Source organism: Rhipicephalus sanguineus, chromosome 4 (assembly GCF_013339695.2).
Source record: "Rhipicephalus sanguineus isolate Rsan-2018 chromosome 4, BIME_Rsan_1.4, whole genome shotgun sequence".
Classification (NCBI taxonomy): Eukaryota; Metazoa; Arthropoda; class Arachnida; order Ixodida; family Ixodidae; genus Rhipicephalus; species Rhipicephalus sanguineus.
In genome coordinates, this window is record NC_051179.1 from 91,792,158 (window position 1) to 91,813,833 (window position 21,676).

At 45.3% G+C, this 21,676-nt stretch overlaps 1 protein-coding gene across 2 annotated transcripts; it reads left to right on the plus strand.

The window, feature by feature from the left end:
• The first annotated feature begins 1,245 nt into the window (after window positions 1-1,245).
• LOC119388869 (uncharacterized) lies at window positions 1,246-20,706 on the plus strand. 2 transcript variants are annotated; one of them, XM_037656247.2, is made up of 4 exons: window positions 1,246-1,306; window positions 9,391-9,501; window positions 11,454-11,530; window positions 20,522-20,706. In XM_037656247.2, exons 1-4 carry the CDS (start codon window positions 1,295-1,297, stop codon window positions 20,676-20,678), a joined length of 357 nt encoding a protein of 118 aa, XP_037512175.1. In that variant the 5' UTR covers window positions 1,246-1,294; the 3' UTR covers window positions 20,679-20,706. The 2 variants fall into 2 exon arrangements, with proteins under 2 accessions (XP_037512175.1, XP_037512176.1); XM_037656248.2 differs by lacking the exon at window positions 11,454-11,530.
• Window positions 20,707-21,676: the final 970 nt, after the last annotated feature.

A 21,676-nucleotide genomic window follows, 5' to 3' on the forward strand; every position in this document is an offset into this window, starting at 1 on the left:
CATATGCAAGACGTCACACAAGTGCATGTACTTTGTGCTGATTTTTTCCTGTTTCAATACGCAGTCCCCTTTTGTCAGCTCCTACACACTCTGGGAGCCCAGTTACCTACAAGCTTCCTTTAGCTTACACTGGCAAATTCCAAGAAAAGCAACCATAGTGCCACGAGTATGTCCTCACGCTTTTTTTCAACTGTATCCACGAAAACACCGCTTCTTTTTTTCTTCGCACCTGTTTTATAATAGGACTGACATGACCTGGAAGCGAACTCGTAGCATGATTACTGGCAGAGTATCGCAGTAGCAAAAGGGGCGAAGTGGCAGTGCGAGTACTGCAGCCTACGTACCTGAATTCTGTTGGAAATGAAAATCCGTGCAGTCCTCTACTGCCTACAAATGACCATAATAAGCCCCGTTAACATAGAGCTTTCTGCTTCATCAACGGAAAGACGTACACTGTAACACGTGGCTAAGCCTCAACACAGGGAGGACCTAATAATGCTATTATGTTTTCCGCGCTGCACCTACAATGTGATTGAGTCATACCGCAGCGGGGGACTTGTGGATTCATTTTGACCATCTCAGTTGTTTTAACGTGCACTTGAATGTAAGTACTCTCATCTCACACCCATTGAAAGCGGCCGCACTGGCCGCGAATCGAACCCCTGTCCTCAAGACTAGCTGCACGACACATTGCATAGTTTTATTACCTGGCACCACCGAGCTCTTGAGCTCCTTTGTACTTGCGGCTAGCTGACTAACAGAAGCCGGCTTCCCGCGAGAAATTTAAATTAGTACCCATTTATCCGGAAGTCTTTTATGGTCTGCTTTTTGCATAAATAGAATGAAATCTGAGGCCAGCTATACAGCGCTAATTGGTTCTTCGCTATGTTCATTTCGTGCTAAGCGCGGAAGGAGACACGTCGAATGACTCGTCGAATACGGTAGTTACTTCAACAATGTGCAACAGTAGGCTGCAAAATGCAGTTAAATGAAGACATATTTATGAGGCAGGAAGTTCAATTCATCCAAACTACAACATATGCTCTTTCTAGTTACTAGTCGACAGAACTAGCAAAAACGGGTGGGAACAATTGCGTACAAAACGTCTCAGAGGGTTAGATTTTTCACCCCTGTGTGGCTAAATGCTATCTTGAACGCTCACGTTCATGACACGTACCCGACAGTCTTTTTTTCGTTGAGCCCCTTAGTGTTTTTTTTTTAATTTCCATTCTTTCAGGCAAGCAAAAACAAGACAGGCGCAACGCAGATCTTCTTTGATTCCGTGGCCGTGCCAATGGCTTACACGGTGAGATTTTGGTAGTCGAACGCGTACTTCGTGGTCTTAATGAGCATAGAGTTTCCTAAAATTAACTAGAGGGGACTCTGGCGCTGCGATCGTTCAGCTACCATGGGAATGATGGGTAGTACACAAATTTGCCTAGTCTTCGTGCTTACGGCTTCAAACGTACTTGTGGCTTTGTTTATTGCTGTGTTTTTGCATTTGTTTCGGATAAAAGAATGGATCGTTGTGAACTTCGTGACCAGATTTGAATTGCTGAGCCTAAAAAAGTTAAAGTGGCGAAGTGAAACTGCTGACTTTTGCTGAACTTCGTTTTTCGACAAAGCGGACGCAGCCGACGCGGAGCCAGCGGAGCCGAAAGTACGAAGTTTAGACAAATTTGTGTACTACCCATCATTCCCATGCTGGCTGAAGCGTCATACGTTGCAGCTCCCATAGACACTAGCGCCAGAGTTCCCTCTAGTAAGTATTGTAGGAAACTCTATGTTAATGAGAATTCAAACGGAATGAATGCTATCGAAGACGGTTCATGAACCACGAATGAGCCGTCGTCAGGGCTTGACGAAGCCCTGACGAAGACCGATCCACCGGTAGAAACCGTTGGCAAATAAAATTAGGATAACCGGTTAGTTGTGTCCCTTCTCTTCCCAAGTACGTTTGGCCCATTGGAAAAGCTTCCCGATATATATATATATATATATATATATATATATATATATATATATATATATATATATATATATATATATATATATATATATATATACTAGCTCCGGCGAACTCCGTTTTAAATTCCGCTGCTCAAACGAGTCTTAGCGTCTGTCTTTCTTCGTGTTTGTCTAAACTGCAGCGGTTGGTGTTTCACCAAAGCTTTTAATAAGGTGCCTCGAGAAAAGCTGATCTATGAGCTGGAAACAACCGTACATAATGCCATTATAGTAACACAGATTCAAGCATACTTTACAAATCGCATTCATGCAGTAATAATAAATGGTCATGCAGTAGAATGGAAAGTTACTAGTCGAAATAATTGCATGGTTGATGGAGCACCGAAATACGCAGACTTAGAACCAGAAAGCACAGGAAAAGCACCGGAATGGCCATGTTTCCGGCTCACTGGGAGCACTCGCAGAAGTCCCGCAAGGATCTCTCCTGGGATCGCTTGTCTTCTTGGTGTACAATAATGAAATTTCTGCTGTCATCAAACGAGGTGCACACCGTAAGCTCTTTGCAGATAACTGTTTTAACGCGATAGCGTTAAAGAGCTCGTATCGCAGAAATTCCGCCGTCGGCGTCGGCACCGTTGGTTGTGAGCGAAAAATCATCATCTTGTCCGTGACCGAAAAATCGAAAAAGCTGCAAATAAAATAAATAATAAAAATGTTCGGTCCGAGTGAGCATCGAACCCAGGCCGTCTGCGTGGCAAGCAGGTGTTCTACCACACAGCCACGCCTCTGCTTGGAGATCCACTGAAAGTAACTTTGATGCTTCCCAAAAATACGCGTCCTGTATACCGGTGTCACAGTACGAGATGCAATATTGCAGTAATATTGCGTGGTACAAGCGTACATTGCCATCGAGCGTCACACCACGTCAATATCATAACGACTTGGTCGTTTAAAGACAGCCACCCATTACAAAAAGCACACACATTACTGCGCGTATTCCCTTAAGACCCCGTAGTGGGTGCATCGCAGCTTCGAAAAAGGTTCTCGCGCATAATTGCTCCTGGTTTAAAGCATGCTACTCATTACATAAGGCACACACCTGTTCTGTTCTGTTCTGTTCTAACTGTTTTGCTGTGGAGAGGTTGAGGTCCATATTGCCTCGGCTACTCCATATCACGAAGTTATGCAGCGAAAAAAAAAAGAATAATACTGAACGGTACCTAAACATGAACAATCCGCACACTGAAACCTTATTGCGCGCATTTTGGTAAACACTCGCAGTGTTCGAAGTGCGCACTAGGGGCAGGATATTGCTATCGCGTTCAACTCCTAAAGGCGAAGCTTAAGCGTTCCCCAATTTTCACTCTACAGTACGAAACACGCACGACCGACCAACTTAAAATTACTATTGACAGTCATTAATCACCTGGTACACCTACACAACAAAAAAGCGTCCTCTTCGTTACCATATACCAAAGAGGACAGGTGTTTTATAAATATTAGTCAGTTTAGGTGTACAGGAATAATAACTTAAAAATTTGAGTTGCAGCACACCTATGTGTGCTAAAGGCATACGGGAGGTTGTGCCTGAGAAAGAAACTGGAGAATGCGGCATGCGATCTTAGACTCGCAGCCTGCAAATTTTTTTTGTAAAACTAGTTCTTCAAAACGTGTATGCCGCATGGAGCTCTCATCAAAATTATGCCGAAAAATATATGCTCCTGATATCGGCTTGATTCAGTCGTGGAAATGTTCTTTTCTTCTTACCTGGACCGGTTAGAAAGACGATGACAGAAAATTAGTAATAAATATTAAAAAACACATTTTCGCACCTGGCAAACGGAATTCACCATGACTGGATCATCGCTGCTAGGCTTAAGGCATGGGCAAGTTGGTTCATTGTGCAAAGGAGTGAAAACAGCGCTGAATTTTAGACGAACATGAAGGAGGAAAGATGACTTTTAAGGGCTCGTTTTTCTTGGTTAGGCACAGAAATAATGAGAAATAACAGATAATAATACCAAAGAAAATATAGGGGTTGTTATCTGTAGTAATTAGAATATAAATCTGAAATAAAGTGGACGTAAAGATAACTTGCCGCCGGCAAGAACCGAACCTACGACCTTCGAATAACGCGTCCGATTCTCTACCCCTGAGCTACGGCGGCGGTCATCATCCCGTCCACTTTATGGGGATCCTCCCATCCACATCCCATTAAGTGGACGGGAGGATGAACGCCGTCGTAGGTCAGTAGTAGAGCATCGGACGCGTTATTCAAAGGTCGCAGGTTCAGTTACTGCGAGCGGCTTATCTTTTTGTCCACTTTAGTTTCTTCGCATTTATATTCTAATTGCTAAAGATAACATTCCCTATACTTTCCTTAACATTATGGTCTGTTAGTTCTCACTAATATTCAGACGAACACAAAGGAAGACATGTCGTTGTCTGTCTCAAAATTGTGCGGCGTTCTTGCCTGCTTCTGCTTGTCTGTCTCCTTTCTGTCCCTCGTTCAAAGTTCGCTGTTCAAACCAACGTTCACTATGAACCAACTAGCTCCGGCGAACTCCGTTTTAAATTCCGCTGCTCAAACGAGTCTTAGCGTCTGTCTTTCTTCCTGTTTGTCTAAATTTCGCCGCTGCTTTCCCTTCTTTGTGGAAAATCTAAATTTACGGCCCTCGTATTGATACTTTCAAGCGCACCTGAAACTCCCAGTATATGTTGAACATATACTGATCAATCCAAATTCGAAGCACGGCTCGATGATCATATTATATATAGTGTTCCGTTTGATTTTGATGTATTCAGTGCTTGTGAATATTGTTCATTTGAATTTGTTCTTTCATTTTCCTCTCTTTAAGGACTCTACCATAATGTTTGACGGTATTGTTAAACTAAATAGGTCAATACGTTTCTTGCAAAGCTTGTATGCCTTACGACGTGATGACGCGGTTGTGGAGGCTCGCAGATCAGATATCCCGGGCTCATCGGTGTTCCTGTGCTTTGCGGTCCGAGTCTGTTAACATCATTACATATCGAAAGCAGTGGCGCTGTCGCCCAGCTATCGTTAAAAACCTGCTAAACAATCCCAGCACGCGTGACTCATAACAAGCAAAGGTTTCACATTGATGGATTGCAGCGACTATGGCTGAGTGAGTTCTCTCATATGGAAACACTGCCGTCTCTGAATGCGAACAGTAGGCTGACTTCAGCTTCGACTTCCTAATGCCTGGCGTATAAAAGACGCCGTTGGTGTAAATACCACGCCTGCACGGCTCAGTAGCAGTAGCGGTGTGTTTGCTATACGCGGCACGAGAATAATTAGCTGGGTTCTGACAAATACAAGCTGCAAATGCATAGCATATTTTTCCTTGCGTAAGGTTTATGTCGGGTACGCCTTCGCTGGCTGTACTGAATGAATTTTCAGCTGAATATCAGAGAATGGCGGCAGTTTTTGCGACACAATGGTGAACGAAGCATGAGTATGATGTTTACTGGCGTGTGTTAATGACACTTTTATGTAGCTCAATGCTCCTCACTTCATGCTTGACGCTACTGTTCCTCTTTATTGCCTTATTTTACACTCGGTGGCTGCTTCTGTTGCCGACTTACATTTTTATAGCTCAGCGCGCCTAGCTCAACATACCATTTGTTGCCACTTTATTTCCTTAATCTTTTCGTTGATAACTGGCTGCATCTGTTTTTCCGACTGCAGTCCGCTATAGAGATAACCGCGCTGTAAATTCCACACGCCCGCCGTATTGCATCGCAGTACTCTGCGAGTTTGACAAGCCGTATTTAGCAAGTCCGTGGCCAAGGAATTAGATTTACATACTATCTTATGTCGCAATGATACTTCGCCGATGATCCAAGCTTGCTGCACGCTGCTGCTCAAGCTGGGCTGGCTCTACCGCATATTACGCTAGGCATACTCCCGTAATTCTGTGAGGATGAATAAGATAGTCTTATTTAGCCAAACTATTTGGAAAGGTATACAGTGCGGGCCGAAACTGCATTCCAGGCTATTGCCTCTCACCTCGTTTTGTACTCATCGGTGCCCAACGTATCGCCTTCTTATCCCACATTTCTTATTCCACACCAATTCATCTCACATTTCGGCCGCGGTGCAACGTAGTTATTATTGCAACAGCGATTATATGGACACCTGTTAAATCCAAATCGAAAACGTCGACCCGCGCATCGTAGGTTTTAACACGCGAGTAAAAGCACGCAAGCGCTGGTGACGAACGCGGCTGAAGCGGAGATGAAACGAGCCGTCCATCTCTGTCGCACGAAGGGCGCATTCCATAACATCATGCCGCGTGGGAGCACGAGTGTCCATGGCTCTTCAAGCGAGAGGAAACGCCCCACTGGTCTTTTGTTGGGCGAAGGAGCGTGAAGGGGCAGTGTTGCCAACCTATTTTTGTAAAATTCCCTACGTCACGGTCAAAATTATCCTACTTTACGCCACAACTTTTTGTATTACCCTAAATTTTACCTGGCACCTAAAGTAGCGCAGTGTAATAATAATAATATAAAGTACAGACTGTACCTAACTGTACGACATGTAGACAAAATATACGTGGTGGCGCTTAAGTCGAGAGCCACTTCAGCGGTTTGAAAATTAGTTTCGTAGAGAGTCCAAGGAGTAGGAAAGGCACCAGATGGGCAGTGAAAAAGCGTTCCGGTAATTGTGTGGAAAGTGCTTTGACTCACACTTAAGAAAGGTAACTAGGAGATTACCAGGAAGTATAAGGCTGGCAGTGCGAGCGACATGCTAACAAAGAGCGTTAGAATAACAGACAGCTGAGCTAGTTGGTAAACATTCATTCTAAAAAGACAGGGCGTGCAAACACGGACACAAGAAAGAAGTCACGACACTATAAACGCCGCGGCCCCGGTGCTGGATATTGAAGACGTTTATTACTCTTTGCAGCATGAGGACTTGTTAAAATGAATTAATGAATGTATTAAGGAACAAGGGCACGATACGGTTTTGACCGATAAATGTGGTGTTTTTACCAGTGCTTTTCTACAAATTCTTTCATTGTATTTAACGTCGACGCTGCTAGGTTGGAAGGAAGGCGTTTATGTGCAGAAATTAGGCATATGTAGTGGTTCTAAGGTTGCTCCGGTTCTTAGTGATTTATACCTTAGCAAGATTGACACTCTTTTGGGAGGCGCCTTAGGTAATTCGGTCATTAAGGTTTTTCGTTCTGTGGACGATTACTTGATTTTTCGTAGTGGCGAGAACTTTGAAACGGTGGTAACCTCAGTGAGCTAAACATTTGAATTAAATGGAGGGGGGCTGAGCTTTACTAAATAGGTACCTCAGAATAATGGAACACAATTTCTAGACATTCCCTTAACGTTTCATAAGAACCACTTGTGCTGGCACTATTCTCCTAGATCATCGAAACCGCTGTTAAATGTTTCGTCGACGCACTCGAAGGTTGTAAAAAACGGCATCGCCATGTCTTGCCTCACCAAGTCAGCCCTCACCAAGTCGTGTGAGCACAAAATGAGTGATAGCTTTAACGCACAGGTTACGCGTCTTTTCGATGTAGGGTATCCTGGCGATGCAGTGGCCACTGTCGCTGAACGTTTAAAGAAGACCAGATGAACAGTTGCTTAACTCGTGAGGACACTTATAAAAGGAAATTTATGCACTTAAGTAGCCCAAATTGTATTAGGAGCCGTAGTGGGACGTTTATTTGCATGTTCGAAAGTTTCATTCACAATTCAAGGGTTGCAGAAAGCGATAGGAAGAAACGTGTTGTAGGTACACCGTGCATTCATTGCGTATCTCACAGGCATAAGAAAGTAGGAAGTATATACACGGTTATTGGTGTTTTCACGGCTGCCAATAAGCTAGGTAACATTTGTGCCGCTGTGCAGAGGAAGGATGAGCGAGTAAAAAGACAAGAAGCGAACCGATATTTCTGTTGTAAAACACACCAACAAATTCACTGTAGAAGTGTGGTGTATAAGGCCTGTTTGTGTCCTTTCTTTTGTCCCGTCTCGTAGCGCTGTTTTCTACTTGAAGTCATGCACCAACCAGCCCAAATTCGTACCTTACTGTATAAGGCCCCTTTCAGGTGCGGCCGCTTCTACATAGGACAGACGGGCCGCTGCATTAACCAGAGATTATTGGAACATAAGAGATTGCTAACCGGAGGCTCACCTTCTAATCTATCTTTACATTGTCGAGATTGTAAGTGCACGCCGAAATTTGATGAATGCTCAGTGTTGTACGGGCATAGAAATGAAGAAATGCGCCTGATGATTGAAGCATGGCATATAGTGAACAGTTTTAGAGCATGCGTGAGCCAACCGTCGATTAACTTGCATAAAGATGAAATCAAATGCTTTGACAGTTATCTCCCACGTAAAACCTCACGCGTGCCGGATTGATAGGTTCGCCTATTGCATGGGCATGCGCAGATAAGTTTTCGTGCCTTCTTTTCCGCCGTTGTGCGTCTCTTCAGTTGTTAGTCGGCGTTTGTGGTGTCATGACTTCTTTCTTGTGTCCGTGTTTGCACGCCGTCTTTTTAGAATGAAAGAGCGTTAAGCGGAAAGTCAGATAGGCGGAGAGGATATATTGCATAGATGCGATGGAAAGAAAACCTGCTCCGAGTAACTACCGAAAGGGCAAATACGTAATCAGTAGGGAGGCATTCTATGATAATTTAAAGGGAACAGCTTTACTGTTTGAAGCGAGGTTGGGTTAGTTCTAAACTTTCTTTGGCCAACCGTATCATAATTACCCTACGATTGGCACCATTGTGAAGGGGCGTCGTTGAAAGGGGGATGAGGGGGGGGGGGGTCTGCGTCGCTCGAGCAGCAACTCCACACTTTGATCGTAAGGGCGCGGTCGCGAGCGCTGCCGCGTGCGCTATCTCAACAGACGTCAGTATACGGCCCGTATGCTCTTGTATATGATATGCTCCTTTTCACCACCTACTTCGCGTTGAGGCGACAGACATCACGAAAACCACATCGCTGTCTGGAGCGGCCGTATTCGCTTTCACCTGCACCAACATTTTCTAGAGTTACGCGAGATTGGTTACAAAATGGTTAGCTCTTAACCTTACTTTGTATAACATTTTAATTTGCTGCTATCGCATTGGTTGTTCGTACTTGCGGTGCAACTGATTTTTGCGTTCAACTTTGGCGACCAGATGAACAGTCGCTGAACACGTGAGGACACCTATAAAAAGAAATCTACGCATTTAAGTAGCCAAATTGTATTAGGAGCCGTAGTGGGACGTTTACTTGCACGTTCGAAAGTTTCCTTCACTATGCAAAGGGCGAAAATGAATGAGTGAATGAATGAGTAAAACGGGTGGCGGTTACCGAAACTGCCTTCGTAGAACAGTCAGCTCTCGTATGCAATGCGGAGCAGCAAATTTGTATTTATTTCAGATGTACAGAAACGTCTTGAATCACGCCAAGTGGGATGTCAGCAAGCAGGCCAGAGTGTCGTTGATCCCGTTCTTCACCGAAGGACAGTACTTCTTCATCCAAGCTGCACAGGTATGTAGCTGTCGCCGCAGTAAAGGCACTGGCCGGTGCCTTGCCAAAGATCTTTACGCCCTGTCCCACTGATTTTTCATAAGTGATGTGAAAAAGAAACATATTGATATTCGTCAGGCGGTAGAAGGATATGAGCAAACTTTTTGTCACCCACTACTTATTGGTCGACGTGGCATATTCAGTAGACCCCTGGAGTATTTGTCAAGGATAACGGATAAAAGGTGATAAAGATGCGGATTCAGCTGGCAGGTTCACGAGCACGAATGAACTAGAAATCATTGCTCTGTTCAATGAGGCCGGGGTGACCCCTACAAATGCTCTGTTGGTCTCCGTGTGTAGCCGTCTGGGTCTATAAAGCTGATTGTGCAGCTCCCGTGCGATCAAATAAGAATGACAGACATTTCAGGGACAACGGCTACGTGTGGCTACGCGCGCTCCCATAAGCAGATTTGTCGTCTGAGCATTGGTCCGCATGCGGACCGAATAATCGTACGCGTTCGTGTAATATATTCTGTTATTAGTATTCTTACGAAGTTGATGGGCATAATTAATGCGATTATGGCAACCATCGGAACAGTCATATATAAGCAGCGCACTGTAGCCGCGCTTTTATGTCTCTTTCCCTTTTGAGCACGATACAACAATTTGCCTCGGCAGTTGTGATGTTGGCAGCTGCCTCGGCTTGGCGGTATGTGCTAAGTCCCTGTCGTTTTTCGTGGCCTTAAAATCTACACTGCTGCACACTACCAGCGTGTATGGTTCCGTATTTTGCTGCGTCATGAACTTCGCCCGCCAGCAGCGCATCAGCCTGTGACGTAGCCGTGGATAGATCGTCAAAATTCATAGTGACACGCTTCGCCACCTCTGCGACCGCGTGGTCCGTACAGCTGCAATTGAAACCTACAACATAGCCTTGAAAGGACATTTCGCAGTAAAACAGCCTTATTATTGCTGATTGCGGAAAATTGACTTGCAGCTCAGGTGGGCACGCACCTTACTTCGTGCCAATTCTATGGTGTTATTAAGTGCTTCTAATGCACGTCATAAAAAGGAACCAGCTCGCTGAAAGCGCTAGACACTAATTAGACAGACAGGACTTTAGGACAGTTTCCCGTGCAATAAATATACGTTGGAACCATAAAATCAATAGGCAAAGCATACCAGCAGCAAGGGTACGTTCACACTAGGGCTCCATTTAGGCGTACATGGCAACACTCAATGGAAATTAATCTTCTTTAGAGCCTTTAAGCGGGCTGAAAATAGAGCAGCCTTCCTTATCTGTCTCGGGCCTTTATTGTTACCGGACGCTGCACTAAAATGCCAACATTTGGTCAGCATTTTAAGATGGTGGCCAGTCGGCGGCGGTGCAAGAAAACTTGCAGCCTTTACGAGGACGCGTTCCTCAACATCCACATTAAGATTAAGACGGTCGATGAGCCAAGAATTAGCGACTCGTTCAGCAGAAAAGCGCTATGTAGCCTTTCTTAATATTTATTGTTGTGGCATCCGCCGTCTTCCTGCTGGTGTATCTTCAGAAAACAACAGATTGAACACGAGAAATTTATTTTTTTTCTCGATTTCGTGCACAAAATTGAGGGCGCGAAAAGACCCGGAAGAAAGGCAAGCTGCCCTGCGACCCACGCCTCTCATGACCGGCCAGATGGACTCGGTGAATGGGGCGCGCCAGAACCATTCTAGAACAAGCCAAAAAAAGAACCGCCCGTTTTGATTTCCCGCCCTTCCCCAAGTGTGACCGTGGCCTAAAAACCAAGAAGCGACAAAGCGTCCCATCGGCGCATGTAGAAGCGGTAAAATGTTTTCGGCCTGTCGGGCTTTCTTCTTAAGTATTGTGAATATTGCGAATATTCTTTTATTGGCGGGTAGAATAGTTAACCTGCCGTACAAGTCCTGCTTGGCTACACACAAGGGGCCTCCATTTGTCTTTCTTTCAGGCCAGATGCGAGCACATGGACCCTGACCCGACTATCGCATACCTCCGAAAACGGGATGGAGCCACTGCAGCCGATAAGTACGCAGATAAGCTGCGCGCCAATCTCTATTTGAGAACGATGAAAACCTTAACTGTAGCGGATAATGAATTATAGATATTTCAGCCGTACTCTACGTCGGAAAAGTACGCAAAATCGAATCACTCAGACTAAGGAACCAGCGATCTTTCTTTTTTTTTTTTCCTCATGGCTTACTCAGACTGAGGCTCGCCTAAACTATATTTAACCGCACTCACTAAAAGTCTCACTGGCTTGAACTTGGCCCATGTGCGCAAAGCACACGTAAATATTTGGATGTCGTAGATTGCAATCTATGAAAGTGAAAACGCTCATTTGCTTGAATTCGGAGCACAGCTAGCCGACCGCCAGAGCAGGGCCAGGACTCCGATCATGAGCAGCGGTTCCGATACATGTGCTGTTGTGATAATGTCTCTACAGCGTTAGATTTAGTTCTTCGTGCCGTATTAAGACAGAAAGAAATGAAACCGATAGACCATTCAGCCGAGGAGAATCATAAAGGTTATTTGTTCTTTCCAACTGTAGTGCCGAACTTGCGGCATAAGTTGAAATGATGTGGACGAAAAAACACTCCTTACAACGGGGATGGGGGGAGCCTTCGAATAACTCGTGCAATGATCTACCAATTAAGCTACAACGGAGACCTCTTCCTCGACCATTGTCCTCGTTGAGTGTTTTTGTTCATTTAATCGCCGAGGGCTTGCAAAAGCCGCTCCTAGATAAAGCAGCAAGCGTGGAACACTCCTTTTTGCCAAAGGGCGTCACGTGGCACGCATGCTACCTAAGGCACCAAATCCTCGAACGAGCCCCTCCAACAATTCCCCTTCATTGTTGAGACAGAATGCGGCAAAAACAAGACACTACCTGCAGTTTGTTTTCTAACATGCGTCCTTGACGATGGGAACCACGCATCTGGAACGATTCTGGCGGCTAGTATCGTGAGCACTGAATCGCTAATGTCCTTTTAACACCTTTTAACATTTTTAACTGCGTGGCGGTTCTAGGTTTGGGCCTGACGCGCTTGTCACGCTCCGGTTCCCAGATTCAACCATAGCTGGCGTAACTGCCTCGGACGAAGCCGTAGCCATAGCTGGCGTAACTGCCTCGGACGAAGCCGTAGCCGCACAGTGAAAGGGGACAGCGCGGCTCAAGCGCGAGTAGGGTCTAAAGCCACTGTAGCAGGGGTGGGTGTGGCAGGGGCTGCCCCACGTCCTTTCCTGTGCATCTCTGTTGTACCAATAACGTGACCAGACACCCACACAAAAGCGCGAAGCATCACAGAAAATCACAAACGAAACACAGGAGAGCCACAGTTCCGCTGTTTCTGCAGGTTACACACTGGGTGGAACTGGAATAAGTTTGTTTTCCTGGACGGCGTACAGGTTCTAATTTAACTTCACGAGTTCTGCTGGGATTGTTACCGTGTGACATGCTTATTAGTGCGGGAAACCATCGGAAGCAAAACGAAGACGGCAACGAACGTCGCTTGAAAGCGAGCTTAGAGGTTCAATGTTGCTAAGGGTGAGTAAACACAAACTCGCCACGCACCGCGGTCAGACCATGCATACAACATCGCGAAAATCCTTGCCTAGTTTACTATACCACTACTCAGTTAGTACTAATAATTTATATTTAATGCAGCGTGGACTTATAGATGCCTTCCTGATAGAAATCTCACGTTTCTTTGAAATGCAGTGAGCCTCCGCCTAATCAGCCCCAAGAAATCTGTGCGTGCTTAGTGTGCTCATTTTAACACTAAATACACTCCAGCTACATCAAATGCTCACGGACATATTGCATCGAATGTCTGGCATCAAATGGTTGCACACATTTTGAGTTAAATGAAATGTTTATGCACATATGATGTAGCTTATGTGTGGAGGCACAGTGGAGGCACACAGAATTTAAAAGAAACACAAGCACCAATGAGCCTTAATCTTATTGATTGGAATGAAGATTACATCAATTATTCCCGTACAGGGCAAAATCTGGTTTTAAGGACGCGATGAGGGCTATATTTTGTCGTGCCATCGGCATCGTACACACGGGCGTGATGAGAAGCGGCAGTATTCTCTCGCATTCTCCACTGAAGTGACGAGTGCCCCGCAAAATGGGAAGCTCGCGACCGTGGTCACGAAGCAGCGACCTTTCGCTCTGCAATACTACGCGTTAAACCACTTGGCCACAGACGCATTCATCATCCAGCTTACAAACAGCGAGCTATTTATGTACACTATTTACCGCTGGTGGTACGCAGATGAGGTGCTTCAACGCGGGAGAGGTTTGTTCACTATTACCCGCGAGATAGCATAAACGCCAGAACTGCCCTGAACACGCAGCACAGCCACAGCGAAAACAAGAGCGGCAGCCTTTCAGAACCCCCTGTAAATTTTCTTGGTGCGACTACTACTACTACAGTTGCAAGGGCGTCGTCCCATCCATCTCTAGCTCCGTACTTTGACCTACGGGGCGTGGTCGCCTGTGCTACTGTGCTTATATCTAGAGGGGGTGTGTTCAACTGATGGCGCGTAGCTCTGTACGCGTTGTGCTCTAATCACAAATATTGTGTAGAAGCCGTAAACCGCATGAAGGGCACTTCGTTTGCTGCAGCGGCCGTGTTTGCTAAAGGAGTCATCTGCTATTAAATGCGAAGCGTTTATTAGCGAACTTCTGCGACTTTGAGGGTATCTATCAATGTATCTAACTAGCCGCCAACAACTTTGTGCTCTCTTGGCCATTTCGTTAACGCGATGTATTCCAAAACTGGTATAACACATGACCATATTACCAACCTAAATGACGGGCCATAACATGAAAATCATGACATGCATATCATGAACAGCATGATTTACATTCCACGGTCTTGGGGCTCTTCCGGCCGTTTCATTAATATGATATATACCAAAATTAGTATGGCATCACAAAAGTGTATGACGAACATAAGTGAGAGGTCCTAAAGTGCAAATCATAATACGCATGTCATGATACGCATACCACGCTCATGGTGCACTCGCGGCCGTATCGCTGGCTCGATATCCACCAAAATTGGTATTACATGACGAGACTGTATGATGAATGTAAATCAGGTGTGGTAACGTGAAAATCATGGCATCCAAGTCATGTACGACATGATACATTCCACGCTCATGGTGCCCTAGTGGCCATTCCACTCACTTTACATACACCAAAATTTGTATTACGCGACGAGACTGTATGGTGAATGTAAATTAGAAGTAGTAACGTGAAAATCATTACATGCAAGTCATGCACGACATGATATACATGCCACACTCAGGGTGCTCTCGCGGCCATTTCGCTCGCTTGACATACCCAAAAATTGGTATTACGCGACGAAACTGTATGATGAATGTAAATCAGAGGTGGTAACGCGAAAATCATGACATGCAAGTCATGTACCACATGATTTACATGCCATGCTCGTTGCCCGATCGCTGGCGTTTCGCTCGCGTGATGTGAACCAAAATGGTATTGCGCGTCGCGACTCTACGATGAACGTAAATGAGAGGTGGTAACATGACAATCATGACATGTATGTTATGTACAACATGATTTACATGCCACCCTCATGGTGCACTCGCGGCCGTTTCGCTAGCTTGATGTACAGCAAAATTCGTATAGCGCGACGTGATTGTATGACGAACATAAATGACAGGTGGTTATATGCAAATCATGATATGCGTGTCATGTATGGCATGAGTTGCATGCCACAGTCATAGTGCGCTCACGGTTTCTGAGGCTTGGTATACACCAAGATTGGTATTCCGCGACGCGACTGCAGGACGAACGTAAATGAGAGGTTGTAGCAAGCAAATTACGACATGCATGTCATGTACTGCATGATTTATATGCCACGCTCACAGTGAACACGCAGCCGTCTCGTTGGCTTCACATATACTAAATTCGGTATTGCGCGACGTGACTTTATGACGAATGTATACGATAGATGGTAACATGAAAATCATGACATGCGTGTTTTGTACGGCATTATTTGCATGCCACGATGATGGTGCGCTCGCGGCTGATTTGGTAGATTGTTATACACCAAAATTGGTATTGTGCGACGGCACTGTTTGACAAACATAAATGGCAGGTCCTAACATGCGAATCATGATATGCATGCCATGTGGGCTACGATCTACACGACACTGCCATGGTGTGCTTCCAGCCGTTTCGTTAACTGGATATATGCCTAAGTTGGTATGGCATGAGACTAATGTATGAGGAACATAAATGACAGGTCATGCATTGTATATTCCAGAATATACGTTTCATTAACATGATATATACCGGATTGTACATGTATGTATGCATGGCAAACATGTGATATATATTGAACTGGATGCCATAGCATGAATGATTTCACTTGTATCAAAGACAAACAAGGCAATGTAGCAGCTCTCTGCCGTCTGCTTCGCATTACATCGAATGCCACACTGCGTAGGATGTGCCGTATTTTCTCCGTATCGCATTACAATTTGTTGCTATCGCATCATTGCTTCGCCCTTGCGGCGAAACTGGCTTTTTTTTTACTTTCAAATGTTCTGTATGGTCCCAGCCAGAGGGCGCAGCTCAGTGCGTGACTGGGCTATATACTCCTAGCAGACCGTATGAGCGTTAAAAAAAACGTCTGCTCATATCTAACAATTGAACATGTAAGACACCCGCAGTAGCAGCTTAGCAGGTAAGGTTTCGCGCCGCTGACCTAGTGAACGCGGGTTCGATTCCGCTGGCGTGAATGAATCCGGGCTTTTGGCACGTGAAGATCTAGCATTATTTTTAACTTTTCGGGGATGGTCAACTTGCAGTTACTTTATAGCCGAATAGTCAGCACAAGCAAACAATCAAAAGATTCATGATGGTGAAGCGCTAAAAGAAGCGGAGACTTATGAAGAACACAGGACACAGCCCTACTAGCAACTGTGCTTATTTAGAAAACAACGCCCTCGTATATATAAAACGTACGTCATCATTAAAGCCAAAAATTTAAAACGTGTACTGTTCTTGGTCAAAAACAAGTTGGCTAAGATATGCCCTGCAGTGCAAAGGTTTGCAAACAAAAAACGTACTGAAACCAACAATGGGTGTGGCATCAGGCTTGGAACCAAGTTTGTCAATTACAGAAAGGATGTGGTATACGATGTCCCTTTTACATGCGGAAAGTATTACATCGGCCAAACGGGCCGATGCGTAAATGTACGTCTTCGCGAACACGAAAGTTTACTGAAAGAGGCACCGTATTCACATCCAGCAATGCACCGTAAAGAGTGCACGTGCAAACCTGACTTTCAAAAAAAAAACACTGTGGTTGACAAGCCCGCCGATCGAACTGTCAGGGAGATCGTTGAGGCTTATCATATCAGGAGAAGTGGCAATGATTGCGTTAGCCAGCCATCTATATTGCCCTCGGAATGTGAAGTTGCTTTTTTAGAGAAGGTAAAATGGAACTGCGTTTGTTGCCTTGGTAGTAGTGCATGCACGGTTTTTATCTTTTGCCTGATTGTTTCTTTTATGATCACGTGTTAAATTTTTGGCTTCATTGATGACGGACATTTTATTTATATGTAGGCGTTGTTATATAAATAAACTCAGTTGCTAGTAGCATCGTGGCCTGTGTTCTTCGTAAGTCTCCGTTTCTTTTCGCGCTTCACCATTATGGATGTATACCAACACGCCCAACTGGCAGTTTTTCAATCAAACGATATTGCATGACAAAGTGATACATTCTTACCGGGCATCAGTCAGTCGTCCTGCGCAGCACTCGACGCGGTCCTAAGATCGCCATGGCCATGGCTTGGCGGCCGGAAACATGTTTGCGCGTGCTGATACGTGGGCCCTACAGAAAGTTACATTGTATTTTCAGAAGACATTTACTGGCAAGTGCGTGAGCCTACCTCTTTATGAATGATAGCTCGTAAAAGTCACGTAACGTAACTATGCGCGCTACCTACTCGTGGAGGATATAGAGACGAATTCGACGTATATTCAAACGTGAGGCGATATAATAAGCGTTTGCCCTAATAGCAAGTGCAAGGCGTGTTACGAGAAAGAAAAAAAAGAAAGACGGGAGAAATAAGAAAAAAAATTCACCGGCTATTACAATACCGCCTAACGCGAATTTTGAGCGCAGCTCTTTAGGTGATTTGATTTTGCTTCGGCACTGCGCACTTCAGCGTCCTCTCAGCGGCGGCGATCAGGTTGACCTTCGGCGGCGCGCACCTCTGGATTCTGGCGTCGGCGACGTTGAGCCTCTGCTCGGGCAGCTCGTTTGCAGCAGTGGCAGACGACGCACTTCCACCGGTTTCGTCGCTCATTATTCAGAAAGAACTGGCTGAGACTATTTTCTATATAGGTACACAGTTTACATCAGGAAGAGAATGCCGTGAGCAGTGTAACTGGCGCGGACACTTTCGTGCAGCCAATTTCACATCAACCGCCACAGACTGAGCCTAGCGCGACGGCCTCGCTAACGGGGAGACCGCGGAAGGCAGCGCATGGGCGCGTTCCACAACAGCAGAATCCTGGTTTGAGCTAGTTGGTGCTGGTTCATAACTGAGATGGTCAGGCTGCCGAAGCCATTTTTACGGTGTTCGTTTCTGCAGCCTAATGTCAACGCATTGCAAGGTGTGTGGATGCTACCAGAAGTTCAGCGAAGCAAAGTTTAGAGGCAGAGCAAAGGAAAAAACTGAGAGAAGTAGTAGAGGCGTATTGCATAAGGGGACAAAAAGGCGACCGCCTGCATCATCACAGCTTCACTATTACTTCAAAATAAAGAGCGAAGTTTTCTCAGCAGCACCTTGCTGTTCTTTGGTTAAGAAAACTGGTGCGCACACACCTGAGCATGTGTATTGACTGTGCTATAAAATCTTCGTTCCACTGTGGAATAAAATTAGTTGGCACCCGTACTGTTCCTTTGTGTTATGTGTACTCATTCGATTTGCGCCGAAAAGTTTTCCAGTTATGATTCACAACAGCCTCCGCAGGCAGGCCTCCGTTCATGCAGCGCTTTATTTCCAAACATGGTATCGGTGGACGCCCTCGCCGCATACCTTAGTGATGACGTCATCGGCCGCCGCAGAATCTGTCGTCTCGCCGCTATCGTTCCCTCCTCCTCGCACTCTCCTCGCTATCGCTTAATTTCATCCTCTGCTGCGCTCCGCGTTTGCTCTCTTTCGTCCTCGTTCGTCCTGCCGGTTATGACGACGACGACGACACTCAACGCAGGGACAGGCGCCTAAGAGCTGCGCTCTCAAAAATTGGCGGCAACCCTAATCCTTGATTTTGGTGTCGGGCAGTGGCACTCGCACAACGATCCCAGCTGCTCGCAAGAAAACCATTCATTCATTCAATTACCATTATTATCCTGACAGATAGTTGACCCTTACCTTCAGTATGCTGCTTCGATATCATATGTATCTACTTAGCTCTTAAACGCAACCCGAGCAATTGATTTCATACAATTTTTAGTTTTTACAAGACGTTTTGTGAGCATTGTGAAACTAGGAAGTAAGTGCTCGACCGGAAGTCCTTCGAAGAGACGGGGTATTAACAAACAAATCTAAATGAAATACGTGGTAATGTAGACTATAAACGCAGCACATATTTCACATACGAAAAACACGGCAAGTAACATGCGATGGAAAGAAGGAACGACTTACTGAACGCGATAGGAACACAAAAATTCGGCTGAGAGTTTGCGAGTTGTCAGTACACATCGGGTACAAAGAAGCGCAAGGCAGCTGTTTATCACTGTGGCATCACACCCTGAATTCGGAAGGGTGCGTGCGTGCTCGCCCATGCAGGGAGCCCAAACGAGGGGAAGTAATCGCTACTGACTAACAAAGGAGAGCCGCCGGCCACAACAGGCTGAAACACGCACGCATATTCCGAGGTCCCGTCGTCTCCCGCCATCCTCCTCCCCCCTTCCTTTTCAAACACGTAACCGCTGTTGAACCGTAGCAGGTGGAGCAGCCGTCAAGTGACAGTGTTTTATGACCAGCCACCACCACGCTACCCCACTGCCGTCAGAGAGGATGTAAAATTCCTGAGCAAGACGTGGCGTCGCGCTGCTTCTCCGGCCTCCCGAACACCGAGAACATTTGAAGTGAACACGTCTGGTTGCTTGAAGCGTTGAGAGTGCAGACATAACTGATCGTTCATTTGGAGATTTCGCCGGCAATATAGCAGTCTTGGACAGCACATTGCTGTAGCGCGCACACAAAAATACTGCAATCCTGTGATCCAACGAGTCTTTAGCAAAAACAAAAAACAAGAATAATTTCGGTGGGCAAGCACGAATTTTCGGTGGTCGAGTTAGTGCAAAGACCCATTGCGAAGCAAACTAGAATTCTATTGGCTTTCTCATGTATATGCTGGCTGAATCGCACATTTTTACAAGCATTGCAAAGTTCGATTTTACTTTGTTTTGCGTTTCCTTCCTGTTTCCTGTTTTGCGTTTCCAGCAGCTCGTAAAACTAAGTTGATAACTTGGTACCTATTTTATTTTAAATTGCTCAACATCTGTAAAACAAGTTTTGTCCAACTATTTAGGACATATTTTGTGCGACACTGAATGCCAACTTAGTAATCAAGATCCTGTGTGTGTCATTGTGCGTGCCAGTTTGCTAATTGCCAGAGAACGATAGACTCTAATTGCCATCTCATACAACGGTGCTACCAATATTGTACGTTGGCTGGCAACGTTATTTCATTGTTGCCGTCCTTACACGATGGCTGTGCCAATATTCTATGTTGGGTGTGAATGATGGGCCTTTGTTGCCATGCTTGTACGATGGCGGTACCAATATTGTATTTTGCCTGGTTACGATGGATCATTGTTGACATCCTCATAAGCTGACTTTGCCAACAAGGGTTTTGCAGTGGCTTGACCGGGCCTTTCGCGGGCCATCAATTGCGAACGTGTAAACAATGTGCTGTGCTGCTTGAGTTGTCTTATACGAAATGCTTTCCCGCAGGGTAAACATACCTTTCGCTATGAACAACCCGCTCTTCGCAAACCGGTTCGGCTGTGCCAAGGAGCGGCCGATGTACTCCAAAGGTGCCCTCTGCAAAGGTCCGTCGAAGTCTCTGAAGAAGGAGACAGAGAAGGAGTACCCGGGAGTGTACTATTAGCTGCGATGACACGCCTCGCGTAATAAAGGCCTCCTGGGTGTTTTTTTTTTTTCAGTAGCGTCGTCTTCATCTGCTGTCTACATACACTTTACACCCTGGTCAATCACGCAAACACAAACGAATAACGAATAAGTGCAGAAGTTGATTCGAGTTAATAATGATGCTTTTGCAGCGCTACAATATGACGAAGACGAAAGAAACTAAGAATTGGACAGAGCACAAGTAATCGTCAACAAAGTGTATAAATTAAAATATAGTGATGCGCACGCGAATTAACATGAGCCATGCAAAAGCCGTGTCTTTCTTTGCAGGAAGCATCGCCATGCTTTGTTCTGTTATGGTACGAAGTCTATTTTTATTCTTTTTTTTTCAAGGTCCTATTGGTTGGGATGTGAAAATGAGAGTGAAAACTAAGACTGCTTTATTCGGAGAGAGAGAAATGTTGCTTTATTCGGAACTTTCCGATACACATATCAGCTACTTCTCCACATAGTTCGTTTCGATTCACGATTGTCGTAGCATGGCCCCAGCTCTGCTCGTAGATGATAGGTGCCTGTTCTTTCAACCAGTTCTCTGCGCCGGTCTGCAATGGTGGATGACCGAACGCTTCCAACCGAAAACACTGCAGGAGCTTCTTCCTTGCAGCTTCGCAGTGCGGCCACACATTGGTAAAACACATGCTTCACAATGGGTTCATGATTTTCATCCATGATCCATGCATGAAAATAATGGTCCATGATTTTCATCAAAAACCTGCGTGGCCATAACCATGATATTTAAATAATGACGGGAGTAACGAAATGCAGACACTGCGATCTCCATCGTGCGCATGCTTATGGTCGCAACTACTTTTGTTCTTAAACGTTATGCCTCGTATCTGATAAGTGATGAGTAGAGACCGGATATCAGACAAATGCCTGTAAATGCCTATTTTGAAAATTGGCTCCTATATGAACACTATTTAGCGTCAAGTTTCATTTCCACGAATGACAGTTGCT

Bases quoted from the DNA above. Each gene is read 5' to 3' on its own strand.
- LOC119388869 (XM_037656247.2), top strand. The intron at 9,502-11,453 runs GTATGTAGCTGT...TCTTTCTTTCAG, and splicing joins TCTTCATCCAAGCTGCACAG to GCCAGATGCGAGCACATGGA. The intron at 11,531-20,521 runs GTACGCAGATAA...GCTTTCCCGCAG, and splicing joins GGAGCCACTGCAGCCGATAA to GGTAAACATACCTTTCGCTA.